The 27,665-nt window shown below is 37.7% G+C and overlaps 2 protein-coding genes across 5 annotated transcripts in view; both read right to left on the bottom strand.

Annotated features, from left to right (window-relative positions):
• Positions 1-3,181: 3,181 nt before the first annotated feature.
• On the bottom strand, positions 3,182-17,498 carry tmem200ca (transmembrane protein 200C, genome duplicate a). The gene is made up of 3 exons (XM_067378282.1): positions 17,478-17,498; positions 8,648-8,829; positions 3,182-7,540 (listed from the first exon to the last, which is right to left on the bottom strand). Exon 3 carries the CDS (start codon positions 7,517-7,519, stop codon positions 5,951-5,953), a length of 1,569 nt encoding a protein of 522 aa, XP_067234383.1. The 5' UTR covers positions 7,520-7,540; positions 8,648-8,829; positions 17,478-17,498; the 3' UTR covers positions 3,182-5,950.
• A 7,225-nt stretch (positions 17,499-24,723) lies between these two features.
• The window catches only part of LOC137013567 (lethal(3)malignant brain tumor-like protein 4), a 47,955-nt gene continuing 45,013 nt past the window's right edge, over positions 24,724-27,665 (bottom strand). For 2 of the 4 annotated variants that reach the window (XM_067377411.1, XM_067377410.1), the window contains 2 exons: positions 26,781-26,843; positions 24,725-26,246 (listed from right to left, as the gene is read on the bottom strand). In XM_067377411.1, coding sequence (XP_067233512.1) covers positions 26,091-26,246; positions 26,781-26,843 — 219 coding nt within the window. In that variant the 3' untranslated portion in view covers positions 24,725-26,090. Of the gene's footprint in view, positions 26,247-26,780; positions 26,844-27,665 lie in introns of all 4 variants that reach the window. The other 2 variants (XM_067377408.1, XM_067377409.1) reach the window with 2 other exon arrangements.

Below are 27,665 nucleotides of genomic sequence, written 5' to 3' on the forward strand. Positions count from 1 at the left end.
TTGAGGGTGTGTTTCTGGCAGTTACATAAACAACCGTTGACTGTTACATAAGGCAATTCAGATGTTTGAGAGCTATTTAAAACCGTCTTTTACTGGAATTGAGGCGTTTAACCCTTTGCTGAGCATGTCTGTGTTTGCTGTAGTAACTTCAGCATGATCTCTCTGGTTTACCAGGAACGCTCTGCCTGGTGGAGAAACACCAGATCCATTCAGTGACGCTCTGAAGAAGAAAGTCACGGTCAGTCAAAAAATCCAGCAAACAATGAGACGGATACGAAATCTCCGGATTTCATTGGAGTCTGATTCAGATGCCATGAGATGATGAGATATTCTCATCTATATTTGCCATCAGACTAATAATAAATCAGCTTTTATCTTCCTCAAGCACAAAGCTTTATTTTCTAACAAATGTGAATAAACAGCGCAGCAGCTGTCGCCACAGTTTCATACTGAATCTCTGAAAGGCTGCAATTATTTCTCGGCCCTCCTGACATTATTTTTAACAGAGCAGAGCAAAAAAAACCTCAGACTTACACAGAGAGACCAGAATAACACAAATCAGCATATTAGAATGATTTCTGAAGGATCATGTGACACTGAAGACTGGAGTAATGATGCTGAAAATCACAGGAATAAATTACACTTTACTATATATTCACATAGAAAACAGATGATTTAAAATGTAAAAATTTTCCTTTTTTTTACTGTATTTTTGATCAAATTAATGCAGCCTTGGTGAGCAGAAGAGACATTAAAAACACTAATGAACCTGCTAAAAACCACTTGCAACACCTTCACAACCACATAGCAACACCCTGGCAACCACACACAACACTCTATATGTATAAACAGCAGTTGCTTTCTTCAGTAAACCTCGTTCTGCTTATGTGAAACGGTGCTAATTGCTCTCCCTCTAATGGTGTGAGACTCATTATAGTTTTACAGCTCTGAACAGAACAATACTTCACCTAAAGCAAGAGCCAGACAGTCTGAACATAACAGAGGAAAGTGCCGCATAAATCACACAAGAGCACATGAGAGCGTGAGCCAAACTGAAGCATTATTGATCTGAGGAAATACAGGCAAATGTTACATACAGATCCGAAGAGAGAAAGATGAAGGTTATATTCGGATGAGGATCTATCTGAAAAAGCTTTTAAGGGTCACATACATACTTTCAGACGTCTATAATATTTCAGAAGTATGATCTGGTAAAGCTTTATCAGTTATTTAAGCACTGACTAGAAATGATCAGGACGTTCCCAACTAACAAAAATATGTTCTAAGCACGTTTTCTTAACGTTCCTATTAAGATATATTATTTCGGAATGTTCTTTGAAAGTTCAAAACATCCAGTTTTTTAAATGTTTGAACATTCTTGGTTATGCAAACATTCAGGAAACGTTCAATTTTATCGTTCTTCAAACATTCTTTTGAACGTCCAATTAAAACGTTTCAGAAAAAAATTTATAAATGGTTCAATGATGTGACGGATCATTTTTCTGTCCAAAGGCCTTAATAATGATTAAAAACACAGATATGACATCCAAAGTATGTAAGGACGTACATCTAGATCTATTTTATTGAATCTAAAAGGTTTTAATTATATTTTGCTTCATATAAAGGTATTTTAAAGATTTTAAAGTGTCAAAAGGTCATTCGGTTCAACCACCCAAAGGCCAATACAGCCATTTCATTAGTGATTAAAATATCTTAAAATGTCATAAATGTATATATTTTTTATTCTGGCATGATTTTATATCATCATATATCAACATAGTGCAAAATTGTATTCAAGTTATGTGTAGAAGTCGTTGCTTTGTTATGAGAAAGAATGTCCGGAAAAAAGTCATTCGGAGTAACCAATATAAAGGGACCATTTTAGATTGTCATGTGGTCAATATCATGTGACAGCATGTGACGTCATTCAGACACCTGCAAAGGACCACATGGTCATGAAGCAAAATTTGAAAATTTCATGTTTTCACTCTCATACTCATGTCCCGAAACATCAGGTCATTCGGCGCAACCGCTATAAAACATGGAAAATGTTTTAATATTTTAAAAAACCTGTAATAAATATAAAATGTTTGATTGTCCTTTTGCTAGATATTAGCCTGTTAGCATTGTTTGAAAATATCGTCATTCAGTAAAACCGAAATTTTGGTTAAACCGAATGACTTTTTTGGTCACAAATCTTGTAAAAAAATGATAAAAGCACTGATAATCGATTTTAAAAACCACATAATCTCATTGTTAACACTTAATAAAACTTCAAAATTAATTATATCTCCATTATGTTTTTTACACTTTTAAAAATCTTATTCATCAATGACCCAAATAATGTTTTCCTGCTAACATTTTGAGAACATTAATAAAGACCAAATTACTTTGAACGAATGTTCTATCAATGTTACTGGAAGAACGTTTGTTCAAAGCGTTTAGACAGCTTTGCCAGAACGTTCTGAGAATGTTCCCTATTAAGGCTCGTTCACACCAATAATTTTAACTATAATGATAACTATATTTGCGTCCACACCATTGAACGATAACAGTCTTTTATTCTAAACTCGCGCAATGTTCTCACATGCTTTTGCTGTTATTGTTGCATTTACACATCTTTAACTTTTATTCTTTTATATTTGGAACAATTTTTCGAAATCTCTTTATCGTTATCTATAGTTATCGTTCTTGGTGTGAACGGGGCTTTAGTCATTGAGACACATGATGACTTCAGCTAGAAGATTTTCATATTTTAAGAATCTTTTGCAATGTTCATTTTAACCAACACAGAGTTGCGTCAAACAGGATTTAATGTTTTCACCAAATCCATTGACAATACTTACTGCAGTTTTCCCTCCAAAATGATGTCACTTCCTGCAGGATGATGTCATTCAACCAAGGGATTTTAAGGGGTATAAAGTTATATTAAGACACATGGAAAGAAAAAAAACTTTTAAAAGAAAACATTCTTAAATTGAGAAGATTTAAATAAGGAAAGCATGAAGAAACCACCAGTTTTTCCACCCTGGAAACATGACAGAAATCAAAATCCACTCAAATCAAAGCAGAGAAATGATCACCTCTTCGTGATTAAAGAAAACTATATGCATTAATCTTTGTAAACTGTGAGTTTAATATTTTGTCCAGTGTATTCAGACATATATGATGCACAGGAGGATTCACCCAACGCCTGATGACAGTTTCGCTTCAAAGAGTTTCTTGAGTCGAACTCTTCATCGTCTAGCGTGAATGATGACTGTTGCTCTTCACTGCAGGATAATGACATTAATCCATGGAAAGTGTTAATATTTCAGGAGCAACTGAAGTACATGAAGACCACCATATCTGTAAACAGATGATTTCACCGACAGCATATCAGAAACGTACCACACACACACACACACACCATGGAGAGATACTGGAGATAATCAAACTGCACTCTTAAAAATAACGCTTCTTTATGGGCACTGATGGTTCCATGAAGAACATCCATGGAATCTTTCCATCGCACAAAAGATATTTATAGTGGAAAAGGCTTCTTTAGATTTTTCTTCACACTAAGAAAAAATGGTTCTGTTACGAACCGATGACTGGAAGGTTCTTCTGCGAAAAGCCCCTTTTGGGAGCTTTATTTTTAAGAATGTGTTTAACTAGACAGAGTCGGATACAGTACTAGCAGTTTGAGACGGTGCTCGCTGTTGTTTTCAGTTGCATTTAATATGTTTAGTAATTGGCAGAGTCTGTTCCTTTAAAGGCAAATGGAGACAAAATGACTAGGGAAGCCGTTTACCGTTACATTTGAACACCGTAACAAAGACAAACTCCCACATGAGCATCTGTTCATTAACATCACAAGCTGCAGATCACACTGCGTTCCAATCAAGTCAGTTTTCATAGAATAGAACAACACTTGAAGTCGGACTTCAAATCGAAACTGGTCACTGTACTAGTATGTGCATTGTGATTGTTAGTACATGTTCTCCTGACCGGTTTCAGAGCACACAAACTGTCTAGTGCCAAATTAGTCAATAAAAGCCATTGGTTTAACTCCAAACTCATTTCACCAGAGGTTACTTGATTTTTCCTCATTCAGACATCTGATTTTGGATGGAACGCAGCATTAATGCTTCTCTTGGGTTGCTTTAAAGAGACGCTGTTGATTAATCTTTAATTAAATGACCCCAAAACTCATCTGAGAAACGTCTCATGATATTTTAAATATACTGTAATGGACATTACATTTCAGACAGTACTGAACTACATAGCTAGCTAACGTCTGGATTTGACTCATTGAGTTCATTTAAGTCAAATAAAAACTATAAAGTAAGAAAAAACTGATGGCATACAAGTTAACATATCTGAGGCAAAATGCAAACATAAACATTTCCCACACAAGCAGGGAACAATTCAAATGAGATATTGCTATCAAGTCAATTCCTAAAAAATAATCAATAATTTGGTGGTTAAAAAAAGTGCAAGTAGACAACGGTATAAAACATGCTGCTCTGACAGCCAAACTTCACCGATAAACTAAACAGCCACAAATATTCTACTACTGGAAGTAATTTTTTTAATCTAGTGGAGCATAGCTGTGCTATCATGCTGAAAGTCTGAGACTGTTACTTCCCATCTGGTTTTTGCTTGTAGTTCCTCCAGGAAACAGTATTAAAGACTGACCTTTGGGTCTAACATATTAACAACATTTCAGGCAACCTTTGCTCTCTTTTCATTACTTTCCGAAGACCATCACTGCACATAATGTCACCGAAATTTCTTTTAAGGTGCGGTCACATTTACTGTTGTTCAGCGAATTTTCTCAAGCGAAATCCAGATATTTCAATGGGAATTTACGCGATCTGGAAATTGTGAGTGCGAAAGATTTCCCCATGCAGAATTTTACCTTTATGAGGGTTGCACTTTGGCCTTTGTGATGGTCCTAGACTCTACCAGTGCAAAATCCATGTGGGTAAATTCCCAAACACATGGATTCCTATTGAAATGACTGGATTTTGCTTGTGAAAATGAGCTGAAATTACTTTCTAAGGACCATCAAATGGACAGAGTAGAAATTTAACAAGCCTTTAAGAGGGTTCCTCTTTGGCCTTTGTGATGGTCCTAGACTACATCCATTCCTATTGAAATGATTTGATTTTACTTGTGAAAATTCACTGAAATTACTTTCTGAGGACCATCAGATAGACAGTAGAAATGTAACTTTAGAAATTCAACTAGCCTTTATGAGGGTTCCTCTTTGGCCTTTGTGATGGTCTTAGACTCTACCAGTGCGAAATCCATATGGATTCCTATTGAAATGATTGGATTTTGCTTTCTGAGAATCATCAAATGGACTGAGTAGAAATTTAACTTTAGAAATGTAACTAGCCTTTGATAAGGGTTCCACTTTGGCCTTTGTGATAGTCCTAGACTCTACCAATGCGAAATCCATGTGGGGAAATTCCCAAACACGTGGATTCCTATTGAAATGACTGGATTTTGCTTGTGAAAATGTGCTGAAATTACTTTCTGAGGACCATCAGATAGAGTAGAAATTTAACTAGAATTTAACTTTAGAAATTCAACTAGCCTTTATGAGGGTTCCACTTTGGCCTTGGTGATGGTCCTAGACTCTAGCCTTTGAAATCCATGTGGGAAAATTCCCACTGAAATGTGGTAAAGTTGGGAAATTCCCATTTCCTATTGAAATTACAGGATTTTGCTTGTGAAAATGTGCTGAAATTACTTTCTGAAGACCATCAAATGGACAGAGTAGAAATTTAACTAGCCTTTATGAGGGTTCCCTCTTTGGCCTTTGTGATGGTCCTAGACTCTACATCCATTCCTATTGAAATGATTGGATTTTGCTTGTGAAAATGCGCTGAACAAACTTCGCCAACGTGACTGTACCTTTAGTTTCATATCATCCAAGAGTCATGAGTGAATCACCTAGTTAAATTTCTACACTGTCCATTTCCACATCCTCTAAAGTAGTGTCTGATTGAGAAACCATTATGAGTTTTTGTTTCTTTGAAAATTGTCTGACCATGCCGCTCTCCTCTTGGTCCGTCTGATTGTGATGCTCTTGGTCCTTTTCCAAAACCTCAACAGAACTCCCACGACTAAACATTGCATTGTCCGTGGACTCGAAGGACTCGCCGCCCAGACCCTCGAGTTTGGTGTAGCCTCCGCTGCCGAGGCCCTCCAGTCGAGGGCAGCTGAGACGTCTCGATCGCACCTGCCGGTCCGTAGGGGTAGACGACGTACAGATATCCAGATCAATAGACCTGGAGTAGTCAGACAAAGCGCTTAAAGACAGGTGAGATCCTGTGGCCTTGCGGCCCGGCGAACACGGCGGAAGCAGTTGAACCTGGGATCCTTGCAGAGAAACTCGAGGCACTCCTTGCAAACTGCCACTACTCCTGTAAACCTCCACCGAGTCCTGCGGAAGCTCTGGATGATTTTGAGCAGGTTCCACTTTGGCCTTTGTGATGGTCCTAGACGCTACCAGATCCTCCAAACGTCTGCAAATGGCCTCGGCGTCCAAAAACTCTCTCTTGGCTTCTCCAGTTTTGTCCGAACCCCTTCTTTCGGACGCTCCTCGGTTGTTGAGCTTCATCATTGGCAGAGTGAAAGCATTGACTGAGGTGGACACGATGGTTCTGGTTTCCCATTGCCTTAGCTCAGGTGGGATTCGGTTCTGATCTTGATAGATACTGTAGACTGTGTCCGCAAAGCTCTGTTTCTCCAAAGACGAGACTCGTGGGATGGTGGTTGACAGACGTCGGGATGAGATCATGCTACTTGCGTCGTGTCGACCGGAGCCTGGAGAAGGCCAGGAGTCTTTATGAGGGGCTCCGTAGGATTTGGTCTCTTTCGATTGGCAGTAGTTCACGAAACCATTCAGCGGCGTGGATTCCTTGGTCCGCAAACTATGAATGTCAATCACTGTTGAGTAGATGTCTCTAAGGTTGATGATTTTGGTCTTTTTGTCTCTGTTTTCGTGAAGCACTGCATTAGCACAAATGAATAGGAAGATCCCGATGCCCATAATTAAAGGTCCGAACACCTTCAGCTTGTCTGAATACAAGTATCTGTTAATAAACGTAGCAAATGCTCCCAGCTTAGGCGAATCCAGCTCAGGAGTCCCATTGGAGCCATTATAGCTCCTGAAGTCTTTATCTAGTAGATCCCATCTGACGGTCACATTGACTAATTCATGTCCTCGGCTCTCGTAAGTCCTCTGAGCGTTCTGTGTGTTCATCAATCCCGGATACTGCGGACTCTCTTTGGGCCAGTAGCCCAACACAGCCATGGCGACGCCAACCAGCAGCACCAGAATCCCAATGGCAGCGACCAGTCCAGATATGGAACACAGCTTCAGCTTTCCTTTAACCACAACCACCTCGTTCTTCCTCTTTTTCTTTGCTTTCCTCTTACGCTTGTTTTCAGCACGGTTCTTAGCGCGGAGGGAGTCCTGTCGCCTGGCAGATATCCGCAGTAGACCCCCTGTGGCAATCATGATGGCGCTCAATTAATCATCCTGGAAAAGATAGAAAGTACATTAGTGTGGGCTGGAAAAGCCATGAGATCTAGACACATACTCACTAAATCTGACATATAGCATGTGCATATATAAGCAACAACAAGTAATAATAATAAAACACAAACACATACACTCTACCAGTCAAAAGTTAGGAATTAAGAATTTTTAGAATGTTTTTGAAAGAGTCTCTTCTGCTCACCAAGGCTGCATATATTTAATCAAAAATACAGTAAAAATGTGAAATATTATTGCAATTTAAAATTGTGGTTTTCTATGTGAATATATAGTAAACTGTAATTTATTTCTGTGATCAAAGCTGAATTTTCAGCATCATTACTCCAGTCTTCAGTGTCACATGATCCTTCAGAAATCATTTTGATATGATGATTTACTGCTCAAGAAACACTTATGATTATTATTATATGTTAAAAACAGTTGTGCTGCTTCATATATGTTTATGGAAACCATCATGCATTTTATTTTGCAGGATTCCTTCATAAATAGAAAGGTCAAAGCAGAACATCAGTTCAGAATCTTTTGAAACATTATGTCTTTACAGTCACTGTTGATCAGTTTAATGCATACTTACTGAATAAAGTATTAATTTAGTGTAGTGTAGTGCAGGGGTAGGCCTAGAGAGCCGCTGTCCTGCAGAGTTTAGCTCCAACCTTAATCAAATACTCCTGAACAAGCTAATCAAGCTCTTCAGGATTACTAAAGGCTAAAGGCCGGTGAGGGGTTTTTTCAGGGTTGGAGCTAAACTCTGCAGGACAGTGGCTCTCTAGGCCGGGACTTGCCTACCCCTGGTGTAGTGTATCAGTTTCCACAAAAATATGAAACAGTTTCAATGTTTCTTGAGCAGCAAATCATCATATTAGAATGATTTCTGAAGGACCATGTGACACTGAAGACTGGAGTAATGATTCTGAAAATTCAGCTTTGATCACTGGAATAAATGATATTTTACTATATATTCACATAGAAAATGGCTACTTTAAATAGTAATAATAATTCACAATTTTGTACTGCATTTTTAATCAGCCTTGGTGAGCAGAAGTGACTTCTTTTTGCTTGTAACATCGTTTTTCAGTGAATGTCACACACCAGCATTTGCTGTGCTCCTATTGGTTCTTCATTAGAGGGACGTTCCAGAAGCTCACTTATCTTGATGAAAGCTCTGTAAAATCTGGAAGGCTGAACATGAGAGAGGATGAACACAAAGCTCCGTCTCAGGCGAGTGTTCACTGGACTCTCCAGCACACTGAGTGGGAGCGAGATGCTGCTTCCTGTGAACAGCATATGGATGGTGTGGGTTAATGCAGCACAAACACACAGCAGTGATCAGCGATCACAGTCACATGAGTGAAAGAAGAACAGAAGCAGTGTGTGACAGAGACAGATGACATGATTCACTTCAGACTCCAAACAGAAAGACGAAAAGCATCTGTTTGTTCTGTTTGGTGTTGATTTGACATAAAAGCTGATTCTATCACAAACTGTGAGAAACATGAGTGAGCAACAGGCTAACAGGTAAAAACATCTTGTTGCTTGGTGCACATATGATTACAGCTGAAAATATGAATCCACAGGAACATGAACATCACTGTATCATTCACTTACTAATGTCAGCAGGTAAACATGACCTATAGGATTTTGAGTTGTTTAGTTGTTTACTAGCGTAAGGCCGGGCAAACTGTCACTCACATGAAATCAACCAATAGCAAACCACAACAATCCAATCAATTCCCAAATGAGACAAAATCAAGCACCGCCCTACATTTGCTCTTGTTTGAGAAGCAGTTTCACTCGGATATACAGCACAATAGGAAAGAAAAAACTATCGCGACTTAGTCTTAGACGTCAGGGACTATTGACTGAACGTCCGATGCTTTTTGGACACAAAACTGGAAACACTTCAGGAGTTTCGAAGCCGTCATCTGATTGATTTCCAGGTGACGTGTGTGTCGAGGTCCACCTGGAATATTTGAAGAGTTTGGTTCCAAAACACAATAACTCCATTTTGATTAATTTGAGTAAAAAGGTGTTTTCTTTACCAAAAAAGTGGCAACCTGAAAACCACTATTTTCTGTTTCAAACTTTCACATAGCATTACCGCCATTACTGTTTACAGAGTGTGGAATGGAGCGCTGTGATTGGTTGAGTGGATATATCATGTTCTGCAGAGAAAGGAGACTGGCGTTTGTCACCTTTTGGAAAGAAAGTGGGAAAACATGACAGAATAACAACGGATATCACATTTTGCGCAAAATTAATAAATTACTTTTCAATACTGACCAGATACAATACTGATTTTGACGGAAACTCATATTTAAAAAAAAATGGTGTTTATCGCGTTTTGGAACCAAACTCTTCATATTCCTTGATGCCAAACCCCCTTATGGAAAAAGAAAGTCGTCGTGTTTACATCTGTGACAATGAACGCTTAAAGTTTGCGGCATAGACTCTTAAAAATACATCCAAGAGTTTTGCACACTGGTCTATTACCGTAGGGACTTGCCACTAACATGACGTGGAACAAGACAAACTGTGATTGGTTGCTTTACTTGTCATTCAGACTGCCTCTGGGTGGTCCATGACCAATGAAAGCTGCAAGGTTTGGCTAGAGACTAATCGCGACTTCCCTTTCATGCCGACTTTATGTTCATGGTGTCGTTCTAAATGAACTCCCAAAGATTCAGATTTATTAGTCTTTCTCAAGGGTCTCACCCAAACACAGCCTCATTAAAGTTTGTAGAAACTCTTCTCAGTCCAGTAGAACACCAATATATGTGACACACTGTGTGTTTACTTCGTTTTCTTAATCAAAACAGATTTTGCAGTGGCCTTTGTGAACCTGTCTACTTTTCCGCAGTACTAATAATTTATGGCACCAATTAAATCTTTATGTTGTCTTCCAAAAGGGACTTCCAGAGGAAAATACATATTTGAGTTTCCAGCACCAGGGTTCATTAGTTCTGAATCATCAGGGGAGAAAAGAGAAAAGTGAATTATTTTCTCACTGCAACTCACTGAGTGTCCATTTCTCTTTGCCGCATTGTGCCGCCATGCTCATTAGGGTCTCTCAACATATTAGATGGACATTGATTTAACATGAATCAGCAGATATGACATGATGATAATGACCCTCCAAGGATTCATCCAAGGGGAAACATATAATTACATGTTCTCGTCAGTCATGAATATATCAGCCAGTAAACAGAATAACAGTGATCAACTGACTTTCATACAGCTACGATTCTAGAGAACGTGTGATTTAATTCTTATTTTTCTCTTCAACAGCACTAACGTCAGGTGAATGATGGTGCACTTTTATGGCATCAGTATATGGCATCTGATGTCCCACTAGATCAGAGAAATTATGAGAGAAATATTCACTTTCCCTCCTGTCAGCAAGCAAATTTGTCACTAATAAGCGTTTATGGACCTGCCATAAATTTACTTAATAGTGCACTACTTAAACTTTATAGTTGATCAATCTGCTTGTCTTTAAATCAAGACAAATGTACTTGTATAGCGCATTTCACAATACACATTGTTTCAAGTCAGCTTTACAGAAAATCATGATGTTAAAGTTTATAATATCTTAATATCTTCATGCCTTACCGTGTGTTCACACCGCCGCCGGCGAGAGCGTCAACAGTTGCCTTGGCCGCCCTGCCAACAACGCTGTACTGTTCGTTCAAACCGCCGCCGACAGGAGGGTCAAAGTAAATGACAAGTCGTGTCAACCAATCGGAAGCTTCTCAAGCGAGGACCTCTACATTCCAATTGGTTGCCGCCGAACCGCGTCATAGCTCATTACCATAAAGTTAACCTGATTTCAACTCTCCTCGGCGCTCTCACCGTCCAAGACGCGCCGCGCCGCTCTCTCCGGAGCTCGCCGCCGGCTCTCGTTGAAAATGAATGACTAGCATCACTTTGAAACTCTCGCCGCCGGCGGTGTGAACATAGTTACACTCTAAAAAATGCTGGGTTAAAAAACAAAACAAACCCAGCAATTGGGTTGTTTTAACCCAGCAAATGGCGTTGTTTTAACCCAGCAATTGGGTTGTTTTAACTCAGCGAATGAGTTGTTTTAACCCAGAAATTGGGTTGTTTTAACTCAGCGAATGAGTTGTTTTAACCCAGAAATTGGGTTGTTTTAACTCAGCGAATGAGTTGTTTTAACTCAGCGAATGGGGTTGTTTTAACCCAGCGATCGTGTAGATTTAACCCAGAGAATGGGTTGTTTTAACCCAGCAATTGGGTTGTTTTAACCCAGCAAATGGGTTGTTTTAACCCAGCAATTGAGTTGTTTGAACTCAGCGAATGAGTTGTTTTAACCCAGCAATTGGGTTGTTTTAACCCCGCGAATGAGTTGTTTTAACTCAGCGAATGGGGTTGTTTTAACCCAGCGATCGTGTAGATTTAACCCAGAGAATGGGTTGTTTTAACCCAGCAATTGGGTTGTTTTAACCCAGCGATTGTGTAGATTTAACCCAGCAAATGGGTTGTTTTAACCCAGCAATTGAGTTGTTTTAACCCAGCGAATGAGTTGTTTTAACCCAGCAATTGGGTTGTTTTAACCCAGCAATTGGGTTGTTTTAACCCAGCGATTGGGTTGTTTTAACCCAGCAGATGGGTTGTTTTAACCCAGCTGATGGGTTGTTTTAACTCAGCGAATGAGTTGTTTTAACCCAGCGATTGGGTTGTTTTAACCCAGCGGATAGGTTGTTTTAACCCAGCTGATGGGTTGTTTTAACTCAGCGAATGGGGTTGTTTTAACCCAGCGATCGTGTAGATTTAACCCAGAGAATGGGTTGTTTTAACCCAGCGATTGGGTTGTTTTAACCCAGCGGATGGGTTGTTTTAACCCAGCTGATGGGTTGTTTTAACTCAGCGAATGGGGTTGTTTTAACCCAGCGATCGTGTAGATTTAACCCAGAGAATGGGTTGTTTTAACCCAGCAATTGAGTTGTTTGAACTCAGCGAATGAGTTGTTTTAACCCAGCAATTGGGTTGTTTTAACCCAGCAATTGGGTTGTTTTAACCCCGCGAATGAGTTGTTTTAACTCAGCGAATGGGGTTGTTTTAACCCAGCGATCGTGTAGATTTAACCCAGAGAATGGGTTGTTTTAACCCAGCAATTGGGTTGTTTTAACCCAGCGATTGTGTAGATTTAACCCAGCAAATGGGTTGTTTTAACCCAGCAATTGAGTTGTTTTAACCCAGCGAATGAGTTGTTTTAACCCAGCAATTGGGTTGTTTTAACCCAGCAATTGGGTTGTTTTAACCCAGCGGATGGGTTGTTTTAACTCAGCGAATGGGTTTTTTTTATCCCAGCGATCGTGTAGATTTAACCCAGAGAATGGGTTGTTTTAACCCAGCAATTGGGTTGTTTTAACCCAGCGATTGTGTAGATTTAACCCAGCAAATGGGTTGTTTTAACCCAGCAATTGTGTGGATTTAACCCAGCAAATGGGTTGTTTTAACACAGCGATTGGGTTGTTTTAACCCAGCGGATGGGTTGTTTTAATCCAGCGATTGGGTTGTTTTAACCCAGCGAATGGGTTGTTTTAACCCTGCGAATGAGTCGTTTTAACCCACAAATTAGTTGTTTCAACCCAGCAATTGGGTTGTTTTAAGCCTGCGAATGAGTTGTTTTAACCCAGCAATTGTGTGGATTTAACCCAGCAAATGGGTTGTTTTAACACAGCGATTGGGTTGTTTTAACACAGCGGATGGGTTGTTTTAACCCAGCGATTGGGTTGTTTTAACCCAGCGGATGGGTTGTTTTAACCCAGCAATTGAGTTGTTTTAACCCAGCGGATGGGTTGTTTTAACCCAGCGATTGGGTTGTTTTAACCCAGCGAATGGGCTGTTTTAACCCAGCGTTTGGGTTGTTTTAACCCAGCGAATGGGCTGTTTTACCCAGCGATTGGGTTGTTTTAACCCAGCGATTGGCTTGTTTTAACCCAGTGGATGGGTTGTTTTAACCCAGCAATTGAGTTGTTTTAACCCAGCGATTGGGTTGTTTTAACCCCACAAATGAGTTGTTTTAACCCATCAATTGGGTTGTTTTAACCCTGCGAATGAGTTGTTTTAACCCAGCGATTGTTTTTTTTTGGGGTTTATCCAAACAATCAATCAGTTGAGATTTGCTAAATAGTATATATCGCTTTACATGTGTGTACTGTATGTATGTGAATAATGTACATACTTATATATGCAACTTTATATAGAAGTAGAAGAACTGGCTGATTATATACTGTAGTAACATTTTATGATGAAACAAAAAAAAAAGGCAGTTAAGATTCAATATATAGCTTTACATGAGTATGTAAATATGAATAAAGTTGGATTATATAGCGCTATGTGATAATATATTACTGTTTACAATTTTGCGACAGTATAATCAATCACACAGCCAATATTGTCCATATATTGCTTTATGTGAGTATACTGTAAGTCGTCTGAAACATACAGCATGCACAATAATAGCATCTCTTCATCACTTCAATCATTGGACATAGAGACAAAACATAATGGTACAGTTCATATGGCTGTACAAAGCTCATGAATATTTAATGACATAAACATTCAGATTGGTTGTTTGCGCTGAATATTCTAGCTCTGCATTAATTCACTGAAAATCTTTATCACCACAAGTCAGTGTTCAAAAAACAGGGTTAAAAATAATGCAAAACCAATTGCTAATTGGATTTAAAAGATTTCAACTAGTGTAAGTGCATTACATGGAGCTTGAGGGTGCTTGAGTCATTATTTGAACAACATCTCTAATGTTACATCTCATACTGTATATATACTGCTCAGATACCAAAAAATGGCTGTTTCTTTCATGTTCATCTTTCTTTAGTTTGTAATGTTGGTGTTTGAGCATGAAAAGGCGCTGTAGAGTAGAGTTTTCTTCACAATATTCCTCATTTAAATAATTAATGCGCAGAATAAAGGGGCGGGGCCTGGTTGAGTTAGTTAGTAGAGTGTTGAAACTGGCGGTTATGGTAAGGGGCGGGACATTTCCCAAACACCAATCACAACACACTGCTCCAGCCGACCAATCAGAGCACATTGTGCTTTTCAGAAGGAGGGGCTTCATAGAAACAGGAACTAAACAGAGTGTTACTGACAGACTGGGAAGAGAGGAGCTGCAACAATGGAGAATATGAGGAGAATAATCAACATTCAATCTAGTAGAGCCCAGAAACAACATCAAGATGCTGATGTTACAAAACAAACTGCTTTTAAGAAACAATGCTCCTACTTCTGTGTTGGCACTGCTTCTATATTTCCAACCACAAAGATTTATAGGTTTGGTGAATTCCTGTGAGTGTTTGGGAATGAAGGATTCCTCATTTAATCAAATAAAGCTGAAAACGCTCTGACAGCGCAGACAAAGAGATGATCACGCAGGCCGCGGAGTTCAAAGGTGTGTGCGGATCCTTCCACATCAAAGCAAACCGCAGAGGATCTGTGCGAACAGAGAATCCACAGAGACTTCACACATGAATTGACATCTCAAACATGGGCGAGAAGGATTTATGGATCACAATGACCTTTGCATTCATATCTGAAGGGCTGGATGAAGGGCAGAGATGAAAATAAACACATCATGAGGACAAAACACAAAATGACAGCGATCGCGCAAGGCTGCCAGAATGAATTTGCTCGTAAAACTATAGCTGCAGTAAAGAGACAAAGCAGAAATATGATTTCCCGGCCGCTCCATCATCACGCAGTCAGTGCAGGGAAACATAAAGGTAATGGAGCTGAGAATGACTGCTATTACACAGGGCACACGAGTCAACAAATAATACTGCACAAACAAATAAACAATTATGCTGCTGACATTCATTCGTGGGCGGAAAATGAATGATATGCTGTTCACAAAGGCAAGGATGTGCTGCGTTTCACTGATCTGGAGCCAGCTCGGCTGCTTCTCCTTCTCTAAATTTGGTTTATATGATGTGTGATGTACTTATGATCAATAAAGCACCAAGAAACTACAAACGAGATTGTTGAACAACACATCCATTACTGAACTCAATGCTGTTTAATTGAAACCAATGACTGTGAAGGACAGATGCTCAGTTTATTCAATGTTGGGTTCTTTAATTGTTCATTGAAAATGTCTTTTCAAACGGGACAAAGAGGTTGTGAACATTAGTTTTGACTCCGACTTTGGATCGATCAGCCCCTCACAGTCTCGTTCTCATTGACCCTGACTAAAGTTGATTGAGGGATCTGGTCTCTAATGCGGGATTTGGATTCAACTGCGCTTTAATGCGAGTCCAGTTTCAAACCCCTTAAGTGAAGGAAACCCTTAGTTATAATACTAAAGGTTTTCTTAACTGAAATGGTTTGTTTCAACCGGCTGCAGGTTTCTAATGTAAGCAAAGAACCACTTTTACAGCACATACTCCAGTTCTGTTGCATCTGCAATTAATGCATGTCAATCTCTTTACGCTGCACTAGTTATTCCAGATTTTTGGTCACGGGAGACTGGTCAGCTTGAGCAGATTCTCATCCGCACAATGGATGCATTAATGAGCTCTGATACCACAAACATCTCATGCATTTCTGAATTAATTATTGCACTGACTTGAAACAATATCTTACATGACTAACCACATCAGAATACACCATCCTCATTCAGATGTTTGACTAATTACTCTCATTCTCATGTTCAGAACAAAGAAGTCAACTGTATACCTGCCACTGGAAGCTCTTCAAGGTTTTTAATAACCAATTATTGAAAGGAATTTATGTTTCATATTTTAGAGACATGTGGCATCATGATCCTAGAAGACCTTTAAAAGAAATATTTTAACAGTAAAATGTACAGAACATAACCTAACATTGATCATATATGACCTGAAACATGGACAGGTTCACCTCAGTGTTACTACAGTATTCTTCAAATCAATAATAATCAATATTGAATAACCCACCTACTCTCCAGTGTCTTCTAACAGGTCGGAGATATTCAATAATGAGAAGATTCATAGCTGAATATACGTATTTAACAGTTTTCTGTGATGTTACCACAAATTCAAACGTTTCTGATCTCAATACAGACACTGAGATCATGAGAAGAGGCGGATTTAAATGTAAATATTAGAGTTTGGGAATAAAATGTGCAGCACATAAAATGGGGATTGTGAAAATGAGCAGCAGCTCGGATGAACAGTAAATGCCTCTATTAAAAGGCTTTTTGACGAAGGAATTAAACGAAATAACGGATAAAGATGATTTAAAACAGCCTGATTTTCAAAATGAACGTAAAACTGAACTAGGTTTATGCGTGGAAAATAACGTGCGTAACAGCTCGTGACATTCGGTACATTTAACGAGCCCTAAAAATACACAAAAACACACGAGACAGCGTTGATATGTTAATCATTTTATCATTCATCGATAAATCCATCGACACACGGTGAAGGAACAATAAACGATCGCTTACCGTGAAATATGACTGATAAATTCGCATTCGGGCAATAACACGAAAACTTTCTCCCTTCAGAAGAGAACATTTTGTGCTGAGGTAAAAAAATAAGTTCGTTATTTCCAGTATTTCCAGTCAGGAATATATTCCCGCGCTCCTCTCTCAGCCGTTAATCGTGCGCGCTCGTCTCGCGCTTTTCTGTGGGGAGTGTCGCGCGCGCCGGGTTTCTGATCCAGAGTTTTGTGCTTCAGGTTCGGGTGATGCTGCTGATGTTACGCTGCTTCTTCTCGGGTGTTGTTGCTATGATACCGCAGCCCGAATCCAGTGGAAGTGCTGCAGGATTTGAATAATTGCCTTCTAAACTGTTTAACCCCATGATCGACGGCGCTTGTGATGCTCAAACGCGCGTTAAAAGCCATCAGAGCCGGTCAGCGGAGAGAGAGAGAGCGCGCGATGGTGACGCGCACTTACCTGGGCGAGCGACGAATTCAGATGCGTTCGCTGGAGGGAGGGGGGGGGGGGTCGTTTTGTCGCGTCGTTCCACTTCCTGTTGGTCAAATATATATATGCAAGCAAAAAAATATTCATGCGGCATTTGGAACACGTTATTAAAACAACATTAAAACATGGAATTCACTAGTGAAAACAAAACTACAATGATAAAGAAACACATGAGGTACTTCTTTTGTAAGGGTTTTCCGACCAACCCCACCTCCAAAACACTGTAGCCATATTCAAAACATCATGATTGTAGTCTCTGTAGCAAGAATAAGTGACCTTTAATGCATGATAAATAACTCATTAAAAACCAGCTAATTGTTGGTAAGCATCTATTGGAAGAGGAGCGTATAGGGTTAAATCAATACCATTATGATCAATATCATTGCAGAGGTCAGAGATCAACCCAAAGATCAATAATCAGCTTAAGGAAGGTAAACCAGCAATTGAAGATTGTTGAGAAAAGCAACAAATACAGAAACAATTTAATAAACAAACATTCAAAATCCAAATTCAGACTGAAACTAGATTAATGTTCCTGGTTATAACATCAGTCATGTTAGTCCTTATGAAAATTTACCATGGTTTTAGCTTTCTATTAAAAGCTTCTAGTAAAGGGCTTTTTGACGAAGAAATTAAACGAAACAATGGATAAAGGTGATTTAAAACAGCCTGATTTTCAAAATGAATGTAAAATTTAACAAAAACTGGAAAATCAGGAGGTTTATGCATAGAAAATTGGGTTGTTTTTAAAAGGATTTTTTAGAGTGTAGAAAAAAAAATGGTAATAAATGGTTTATCAATATGCCAAAAAAATCATGGTTACTACACACTCAGACTAGATCTGAATTATGATTATCTGTAGAGATCTGTATCTTTTCATAATTGATTTACATTGAACTGAATTGATCTGTAGAGCCGCTTTACAGATTAAATTGAATTTGCTGAATAATTGATGAATTTTGCAACTTTAACACTTTTATTTTCCTGCTAACAAAGTGCTTTTACACTCTTTTATTGCCATCTTTGGTTCCATGAAGAACCTTAATCCATTGCACAAAAGGTTTTTAGGCTGGAAAAAGGTTCTTTAGATTAGTAAAATGTTCTTCACACTAAGAAAAGATGATTCTTTGGGGAACCAAAAATGGTTCTTCAATGGCATCACTCTCTCTCTTTTGTAAACTATATTTTTAAGAGTGTAGAAATGAGGTTTATGGATGGGTGTGGATTGCAATATCACCAGCATATTAGATTGGTAACTCTTCACATGATCCGTAACAAACGCACCCAAAGCACTTCCAGATGCTGAGCTGAGGATAAAGATGAAACGCTGCAAAATAACAAGGTTCAGGCGGCTGAGATCCCGCCGCACCTCAGAGAGATGCTTATTAAGCCAAACCTCAGCGGCCTTTGAAGTTCCTTTCTGCCACATCTCGCCTCAAGACAAAATCAAGGAACGCTGTCTTCGGAAACGCTCGCCGATGGCCGAGTGCATTTAACAAGCTCCAGCTCTCCACTGGGATCTGTCAGGAAACATGTTCCCTCTCCCACTACAGTGAAAGGTTCTTATCGCACACAAACGTGTCCAACAGCACAATCACGTGTCCGCAGAACATCTTATTCCCACAGCATTTAAGGAAAGACCTGCGTCATCAAATTCTCCCATAATCCTCACTGCGTTCCAGTGATGCCTCATGGGACGGGCCAAATCTGACCTGAGGGTTATTCTCAGAACAAGGCATTCGTTTACTACTGCTCAAATGGAAAATAAAACTCAGGGATGTTTACAATATTCTGAAGCACCACAAAATATATTTTGAAGAATGTGTCAAATGTTTTAGTCCATGTAATGAAAATTTTAGTCCAAAACAGCATTGATCCCCAATGACTCTGAGGAAAAGTGTTGAACAAGTAATTGATAATGTGCGATATAATTCTGATAACTTGAGTCTTTCAGAAGAGCTTCCCACAGCCAGCAAATTAAATGAAAGGTGATTTATAATATTGTGCAGTTCTTTTTACAGTTAAACCACAACCAAACCAGAGTGTTTTCCTGTCAGATCTACTCATATCTTCATCTACATCCAGAGGTTAATCATGAGGGATGAACAATTGAGGACACTGTCAATCACAAAATGTCATTAGACTGCACCAAAACCACTGTCAGGACGCTACAAACGCATGTGTGATTCAACGGCTGTGATATTCTGATGGTATTTATGCCTGTTGTTAGTGTTGATGTTCCAGTGTCGTTATATATTGTTTTGTCTGAGCTTCACACCCCAATAATTAAATTCACATATCCCGAAACAGCTGCATTATTATTCCCTCTTACTGAACATCTGCTATTACAGCAGGCGCTTTTAAAGTTACCATGTTTCTGTCACATTTGCATATAGAGCCTTTGGGTGTTTCCTCAGCAAGTGGCCAATCACAGCGAGCCAAAAACAAACATCAACAATTACACAGCATAATTAGTCACAATAGACTTAAACCTGATGTACTCCCTCTTAGAAGAAAAAGTTCTATATAGAACCTTAAAGGGTTCTGTCAGGCACTTGTTTTAGAACACTAGGGTTCTATATAGAACCTTTTTTGTATAATGCATTCTTGAAAATTGAGTCAAGAACCCTAGAGTTCTATATAGAACCTTTCAGTATAAAGTGTTCTTTAAAATTGAGTCAAGAACCCTAGAGTTCTATATAGAACCTTTTAGTATAAAGCGTTCTTTAAAATTGAGTCAAGAACCCTAGAGTTCTATATAGAACCTTTCAGTATAAAGTGTTCTTTAAAATTGAGTCAAGAACTCTAGGGTTCTTGACTCAATTTTAAAGAACACTTTATAGAACCTAAAGCGTTCTTTAAAATTGAGTCAAGAACCCTAGAGTTCTATATAGAACCTTTTAGTATAAAGCGTTCTTTAAAATTGAGTCAAGAACCCTAGAGTTTTATATAGAATCTTTTAGTATGAAGCATTCTTTAAAATTGAGTCAAGAACCCTAGGGTTCTATATAGAATCTTTTAGTATAAAGCGTTCTTTAAAATTGAGTCAAGAACCCTAGAGTTTTATATAGAATCTTTTAGTATGAAGCGTTCTTTAAAATTGAGTCAAGAACCCTAGGGTTCTATATAGAATCTTTTAGTATAAAGCGTTCTTTAAAATTGAGTCAAGAACCCTAGAGTTCTATATAGAACCTTTCAGTATAAAGCGTTCTTTAAAATTGAGTCAAGAACTCTAGGGTTCTTGACTCAATTTTAAAGAACACTTTATAGAACCTAAAGCGTTCTTTAAAATTGAGTCAAGAACCCTAGAGTTTTATATAGAATCTTTTAGTATGAAGCATTCTTTAAAATTGAGTCAAGAACCCTAGAGTTTTATATAGAATCTTTTAGTATAAAGCGTTCTTTAAAATTGAGTCAAGAACCCTAAAGTTCTATATAGAACCTTTTTGGAATTAAGCGTTCTTTAAAATTGAGTCAAGAACCCTAGAGTTTTATATAGAATCTTTTAGTATGAAGCATTCTTTAAAATTGAGTCAAGAACCCTAGAGTTTTATATATAATCTTTTAGTATGAAGCGTTCTTTAAAATTGAGTCAAGAACCCTAGAGTTTTATATAGAATCTTTTAGTATGAAGCATTCTTTAAAATTGAGTCAAGAACCCTAGAGTTTTATATAGAATCTTTTAGTATAAAGCGTTCTTTAAAATTGAGTCAAGAACCCTAAAGTTCTATATAGAACCTTTTTGGAATTAAGCGTTCTTTAAAATTGAGTCAAGAACCCTAGAGTTTTATATAGAATCTTTTAGTATAAAGCGTTCTTTAAAATTGAGTCAAAAACCCTAAAGTTCTATATAGAACCTTTTTGGAATTAAGTGTTCTTTAAAATTGAGTCAAGAACCCTAGAGTTTTATATAGAATCTTTTAGTATGAAGCATTCTTTAAAATTGAGTCAAGAACCCTAGAGTTTTATATATAATCTTTTAGTATGAAGCGTTCTTTAAAATTGAGTCAAGAACCCTAGAGTTTTATATAGAATCTTTTAGTATGAAGCATTCTTTAAAATTGAGTCAAGAACCCTAGAGTTTTATATAGAATCTTTTAGTATAAAGCGTTCTTTAAAATTGAGTCAAGAACCCTAGAGTTCTATATAGAACCTATTGGAATTAAGCGTTCTTTAAAATTGAGTCAAGAACCCTAGAGTTCTATATAGAACCTTTTTTGTATAAAGTGTTCTTTAAAATTGAGTCAGGAACCCTAGAGTTCTATATAGAACCTTTTTTGTATAAAGTGTTCTTTAAAATTGAGTCAGGAACCCTAGAGTTCTATATAGAACCTTTTTGGAATTAAGCGTTCTTTAAAATTGAGTCAGGAACCCTAGAGTTCTATATAGAACCTTTTTGGAATTAAGCGTTCTTTAAAATTGAGTCAAGAACCCTAGAGTTCTATATAGAACCTTTTTTGTATAAAGTGTTCTTTAAAATTGAGTCAGGAAGCCTAGAGTTCTATATAGAACCTTTTTGGAATTAAGCGTTCTTTAAAATTGAGTCAAGAACCCTAGAGTTTTATATAGAATCTTTTAGTATAAAGCGTTCTTTAAAATTGAGTCAAGAACCCTAGAGTTCTATATAGAATCTTTTAGTATGAAGCATTCTTTAAAATTGAGTCAAGAACCCTAGAGTTTTATATAGAATCTTTTAGTATAAAGCGTTCTTTAAAATTGAGTCAAGAACCCTAGAGTTTTATATAGAATCTTTTAGTATGAAGCGTTCTTTAAAATTGAGTCAAGAACCCTAGAGTTCTATATAGAACCTTTCAGTATAAAGTGTTCTTTAAAATTGAGTCAAGAACTCTAGGGTTCTTGACTCAATTTTAAAGAACACTTTATAGAACCTAAAGCGTTCTTTAAAATTGAGTCAAGAACCCTAGAGTTCTATATAGAACCTTTTAGTATAAAGCGTTCTTTAAAATTGAGTCAAGAACCCTAGAGTTTTATATAGAATCTTTTAGTATGAAGCATTCTTTAAAATTGAGTCAAGAACCCTAGGGTTCTATATAGAATCTTTTAGTATAAAGCGTTCTTTAAAATTGAGTCAAGAACCCTAGAGTTCTATATAGAACCTTTCAGTATAAAGCGTTCTTTAAAATTGAGTCAAGAACTCTAGGGTTCTTGACTCAATTTTAAAGAACACTTTATAGAACCTAAAGCGTTCTTTAAAATTGAGTCAAGAACCCTAGAGTTTTATATAGAATCTTTTAGTATGAAGCATTCTTTAAAATTGAGTCAAGAACCCTAGAGTTTTATATAGAATCTTTTAGTATAAAGCGTTCTTTAAAATTGAGTCAAGAACCCTAAAGTTCTATATAGAACCTTTTTGGAATTAAGCGTTCTTTAAAATTGAGTCAAGAACCCTAGAGTTTTATATAGAATCTTTTAGTATAAAGCGTTCTTTAAAATTGAGTCAAGAACCCTAAAGTTCTATATAGAACCTTTTTGGAATTAAGTGTTCTTTAAAATTGAGTCAAGAACCCTAGAGTTTTATATAGAATCTTTTAGTATGAAGCATTCTTTAAAATTGAGTCAAGAACCCTAGAGTTTTATATATAATCTTTTAGTATGAAGCGTTCTTTAAAATTGAGTCAAGAACCCTAGAGTTTTATATAGAATCTTTTAGTATGAAGCATTCTTTAAAATTGAGTCAAGAACCCTAGAGTTTTATATAGAATCTTTTAGTATAAAGCGTTCTTTAAAATTGAGTCAAGAACCCTAAAGTTCTATATAGAACCTTTTTGGAATTAAGCGTTCTTTAAAATTGAGTCAAGAACCCTAGAGTTTTATATAGAATCTTTTAGTATAAAGCGTTCTTTAAAATTGAGTCAAGAACCCTAAAGTTCTATATAGAACCTTTTTGGAATTAAGTGTTCTTTAAAATTGAGTCAAGAACCCTAGAGTTTTATATAGAATCTTTTAGTATGAAGCATTCTTTAAAATTGAGTCAAGAACCCTAGAGTTTTATATATAATCTTTTAGTATGAAGCGTTCTTTAAAATTGAGTCAAGAACCCTAGAGTTTTATATAGAATCTTTTAGTATGAAGCATTCTTTAAAATTGAGTCAAGAACCCTAGAGTTTTATATAGAATCTTTTAGTATAAAGCGTTCTTTAAAATTGAGTCAAGAACCCTAGAGTTCTATATAGAACCTATTGGAATTAAGCGTTCTTTAAAATTGAGTCAAGAACCCTAGAGTTCTATATAGAACCTTTTTTGTATAAAGTGTTCTTTAAAATTGAGTCAGGAACCCTAGAGTTCTATATAGAACCTTTTTTGTATAAAGTGTTCTTTAAAATTGAGTCAGGAACCCTAGAGTTCTATATAGAACCTTTTTTGTATAAAGTGTTCTTTAAAATTGAGTCAGGAACCCTAGAGTTCTATATAGAACCTTTTTGGAATTAAGCGTTCTTTAAAATTGAGTCAAGAACCCTAGAGTTCTATATAGAACCTTTTTTGTATAAAGTGTTCTTTAAAATTGAGTCAGGAACCCAGGAGTTCTATATAGAACCTTTTTGGAATAAAGCATTCTTTAAAATTGAGTCAAGAACCCTAGAGTTCTATATAGAACCTTTTTGGAATAAAGTGTTCTTTAAAATTGAGTCAAGAACCCTAGAGTTCTATATAGAACCTTTTTGGAATAAAGTGTTCTTTAAAATTGAGTCAAGAACCCTAGAGTTCTATATAGAACCTTTTAGTATAAAGCATTCTTTAAAATCGAAAAGCATTTTCTTTATAATAAAAAGCCTGGCACAAAATAAATGAAAGCGGTTTATAAATCAGTATATAAATAGGGTTAACATGATTGGTTGGTTTACCCATGACCGCTCGTCCAGATGGTTAAGGTACGTCTGAAGGTTGTTGAGCTGTTGGCACGAGTAAACAAACTCAAACAGAACAACACTCACTGATTTTACATTCATTTTCAGACACTGATCCAGATGCATCAGATCAAGCGTTCGGCTTCTTCAGGTCAGCTGATTCTTCCGCTTTGCTCTGCTTGAGCTGAACTCTATTAATAAACTCGGATAAATCAATGTGTTCTTCCACTAATCCTGCTGCCGGAGAGAAGATCCGTTTACCGTGAAGGTAGACAGACATTTCTCGTGTCCTGAAGAACCACACTGAGAAAAAGCACATGCCTTTTTCCACCTATAAATTTTATTTGAAGAAGAAAGACGACAGTTCGCAGAGGAGATTTGCACTGTTTATTAGGGTGCTGAGGTGACTGAATGAATTCTGTTGTACAAAGTGTGAGTGAGTGTAAGAAACAGGGTTTATAAATATGTTCAGATCATTAAATCAATCATCATATCTGGATGAATGCAGTAACTAATACAACTGATCGACTTCATTCTGGGGTGTAAAACTGAACTAGAACACACAAGATGGACTTACATTCCTGACGTTTGGCTAAATTAAATAAACGTTCAAAATAAGACGGATTCTCCAATGAAATCACACCAATGTCAAAATTCATAGCAAATATATATATCGTTTGCTTTGTGCATTATAGCAAGTGTTTAAATAATCATCAGAAAATCCCCTGATGCGAAATGAGAATTCTGCTTCATCCTCACAGAGCCAATGAGAGCGCAGCATTCACACTCCAATAAAGTATTTCACTTATTTTTATAATATTTCATTAAACATAAACAGGGATTCGTCTAATTCCGGGCTCTCGATACATCACAAAAATAAACACTCTTCAATTTAAAACAAATCCTTTTGGCATTTGAAATTTATCATATACAATATATTATTCTCCTTCACTGTGCAAACACACGGTGATTTTGCACAATAAATAAAAGGTGATTCATCAGGTACAGCAAAATCATACAGAACTGTACAAAATAGAATAAAATTAGAGGAAGTAACAGAAAGGGCACAAATCTCTGAGTATTAATGAAGAGTTCAGACACAAATCATCATTCTGTCATCATTTACTCTCTTCTGTGGAACACAAAGAACATTTCAACTGTTTCAATGAAAGAAGAAGCTCCAAAAAGCACTACTGAATCAAGGGTTTCTGAGGTTATACGAGAGTGTCGGGAATGAACATCAACGGGTTTGGACACGAAGGTGAGTAAATGATGACAGAACGATCATTACTGGATGAACTATTCGTTTAAAGTCATCACACACACATACACACACGCTCATTCGAGAGCAAATCCTGTAGTCGCTGTTCGCCTGTTTGTGTTTTGAATAGAAATAGCACCGTGACCAAGAAACCCCTGATAATACGCCGTTGACTGCGTTTGATTGATTGTCATGTCGTTGAGCTTAAGTAAGAGCGCAGAGGAGTTCGCACACGTGCAGACGGTCCACTACGTCTGTTTAAAGGCAGAACCGGGTCACTAAAACGAAATGCACAGGAACCTGTCGGAGACGGAGAGGCCGTACGGGTGAGAAGCACTAACGGAGGGCGTTTGGGGCACGAGAGGTGTCGGAATGCATCGATACAGCAGATATAAATCTGTTTCACATACATAGTCGCAGGGGGAGGGAAATCGGCTGCGATTGGTCGCTCTGGCTTCATGTGTTGCTGTCGCCGGCTGCTGATTGGTCGTCCTCGGCGTGTCTGAACATCAGGATGGAGTTGTAGATCTTGAGGGCGGGGCCGAGCTTCACGCTCATTATCTTAACGATATCTCGCTGCGTCAACAGAAGGAAGGCCTTCCCGTCGATTTGCTAGTGAGGGAAAGAAGAAAACATCACCGATGAAGTCAGAACACAGCTGTGATATAATGTGACGGTCATATCTTAAATATGTCTCACTTCATGGAAAACGGACTCAAATATTGACGATGTGGTCGTGCTTGGAGAAGTTTACAGCAAGAAAAATCAATAATTAAAAACTACATGCATTTATAAGCTTTAATACTTCATTCATCAAGAACACATTAAATTGATCAAAAGTGACAGTAAAGACATTTATAATTAATTCAATCAATTAAAATGTTTCTTTGAATGATTGAATGTAGAATGATTTCTGAAGGATCATGTGACATTGAAGACTGGAGTAATGATGCTGAAAATTCAGCTTTGATCACAGGAATAAATTACAATTTACTATATATTCACATAGAAAACAGCTGATTTACATTGTAAAAATATTTCACAATTTTTACTGTATTTTTGCTCAAATTAATGCAGTTGTGGTGAGCAGAAGAGACTCTTTCAAAACCAAAATAAATCAAGGCACATTTGAAACTCCACACGTACCTCCTCTCTGAACTGCTTGGCCTGTTCCTCACAGCCGGGTAAAGAATGGATGAAATCAGCCACCTGAAACGCACACACACACACACACACACACACACACACACACACACACACACACACACACAGAAGAGTTTCATCTTCAACAGATAAAATCAAGAATGAATTGCAGTTGAAGTTACACAAATGAAATACACGGACCTTTCACAAACTGTGATGACGTGTTTTCACAGATTAGATATCAACATGAACAAATGAACAAATGAATGATCTGTTATATGTTTTAGGCACAAATTTAGAGTCTCAATCAAGAGTCAAATCAATGTACTGATAAAGAGTTGAATTAGTGACGTAAGAAGAGATATTCCATCATGAGCTGAAGGGTGAACGTGTCGGATCACTCCTTCCGCGGCAGTGTTCATCTCAGCTCAGGTTTGTGCCTGGAGATTCAGAATCTTCTGCAGCGTCAGCAGCACACAAATATACTGCAGCGTTTACAGAGAAACCCTCAGAAACATGTACTACGCTCAGGGATATCCAACAAACAGCTGCTGCTAAGAATAGCCCGTCTGAACGATCACAGGAGTGAGGTGGGCGATCTATGAAGAGAATCAGTAGCAGTCTTTGCCATGTTTCACCTGTTTCACTTGAAACGGCCTCTGCGCGAAAAAAAAGCTCCGCTTCTGCCATCACACTAGGGGTGGAAATTAACAAGGGCTTGGGGCAAAAATGTCACCAAAATTAATTATATGCCTCCAAATGCCAAGATATGGTGCAAAAAAGCTCTCCGTATGAGTTCTTGTTTTTAATATTTATAAGTTATATTATACGAGCAAAAGTGCTGTTTTCCCGAATATCAGCACGTTTGCAAATGTGATTTTATACAAC

The sequence above is a fragment of the Chanodichthys erythropterus genome, chromosome 23 (assembly GCF_024489055.1).
Source record: "Chanodichthys erythropterus isolate Z2021 chromosome 23, ASM2448905v1, whole genome shotgun sequence".
Classification (NCBI taxonomy): Eukaryota; Metazoa; Chordata; class Actinopteri; order Cypriniformes; family Xenocyprididae; genus Chanodichthys; species Chanodichthys erythropterus.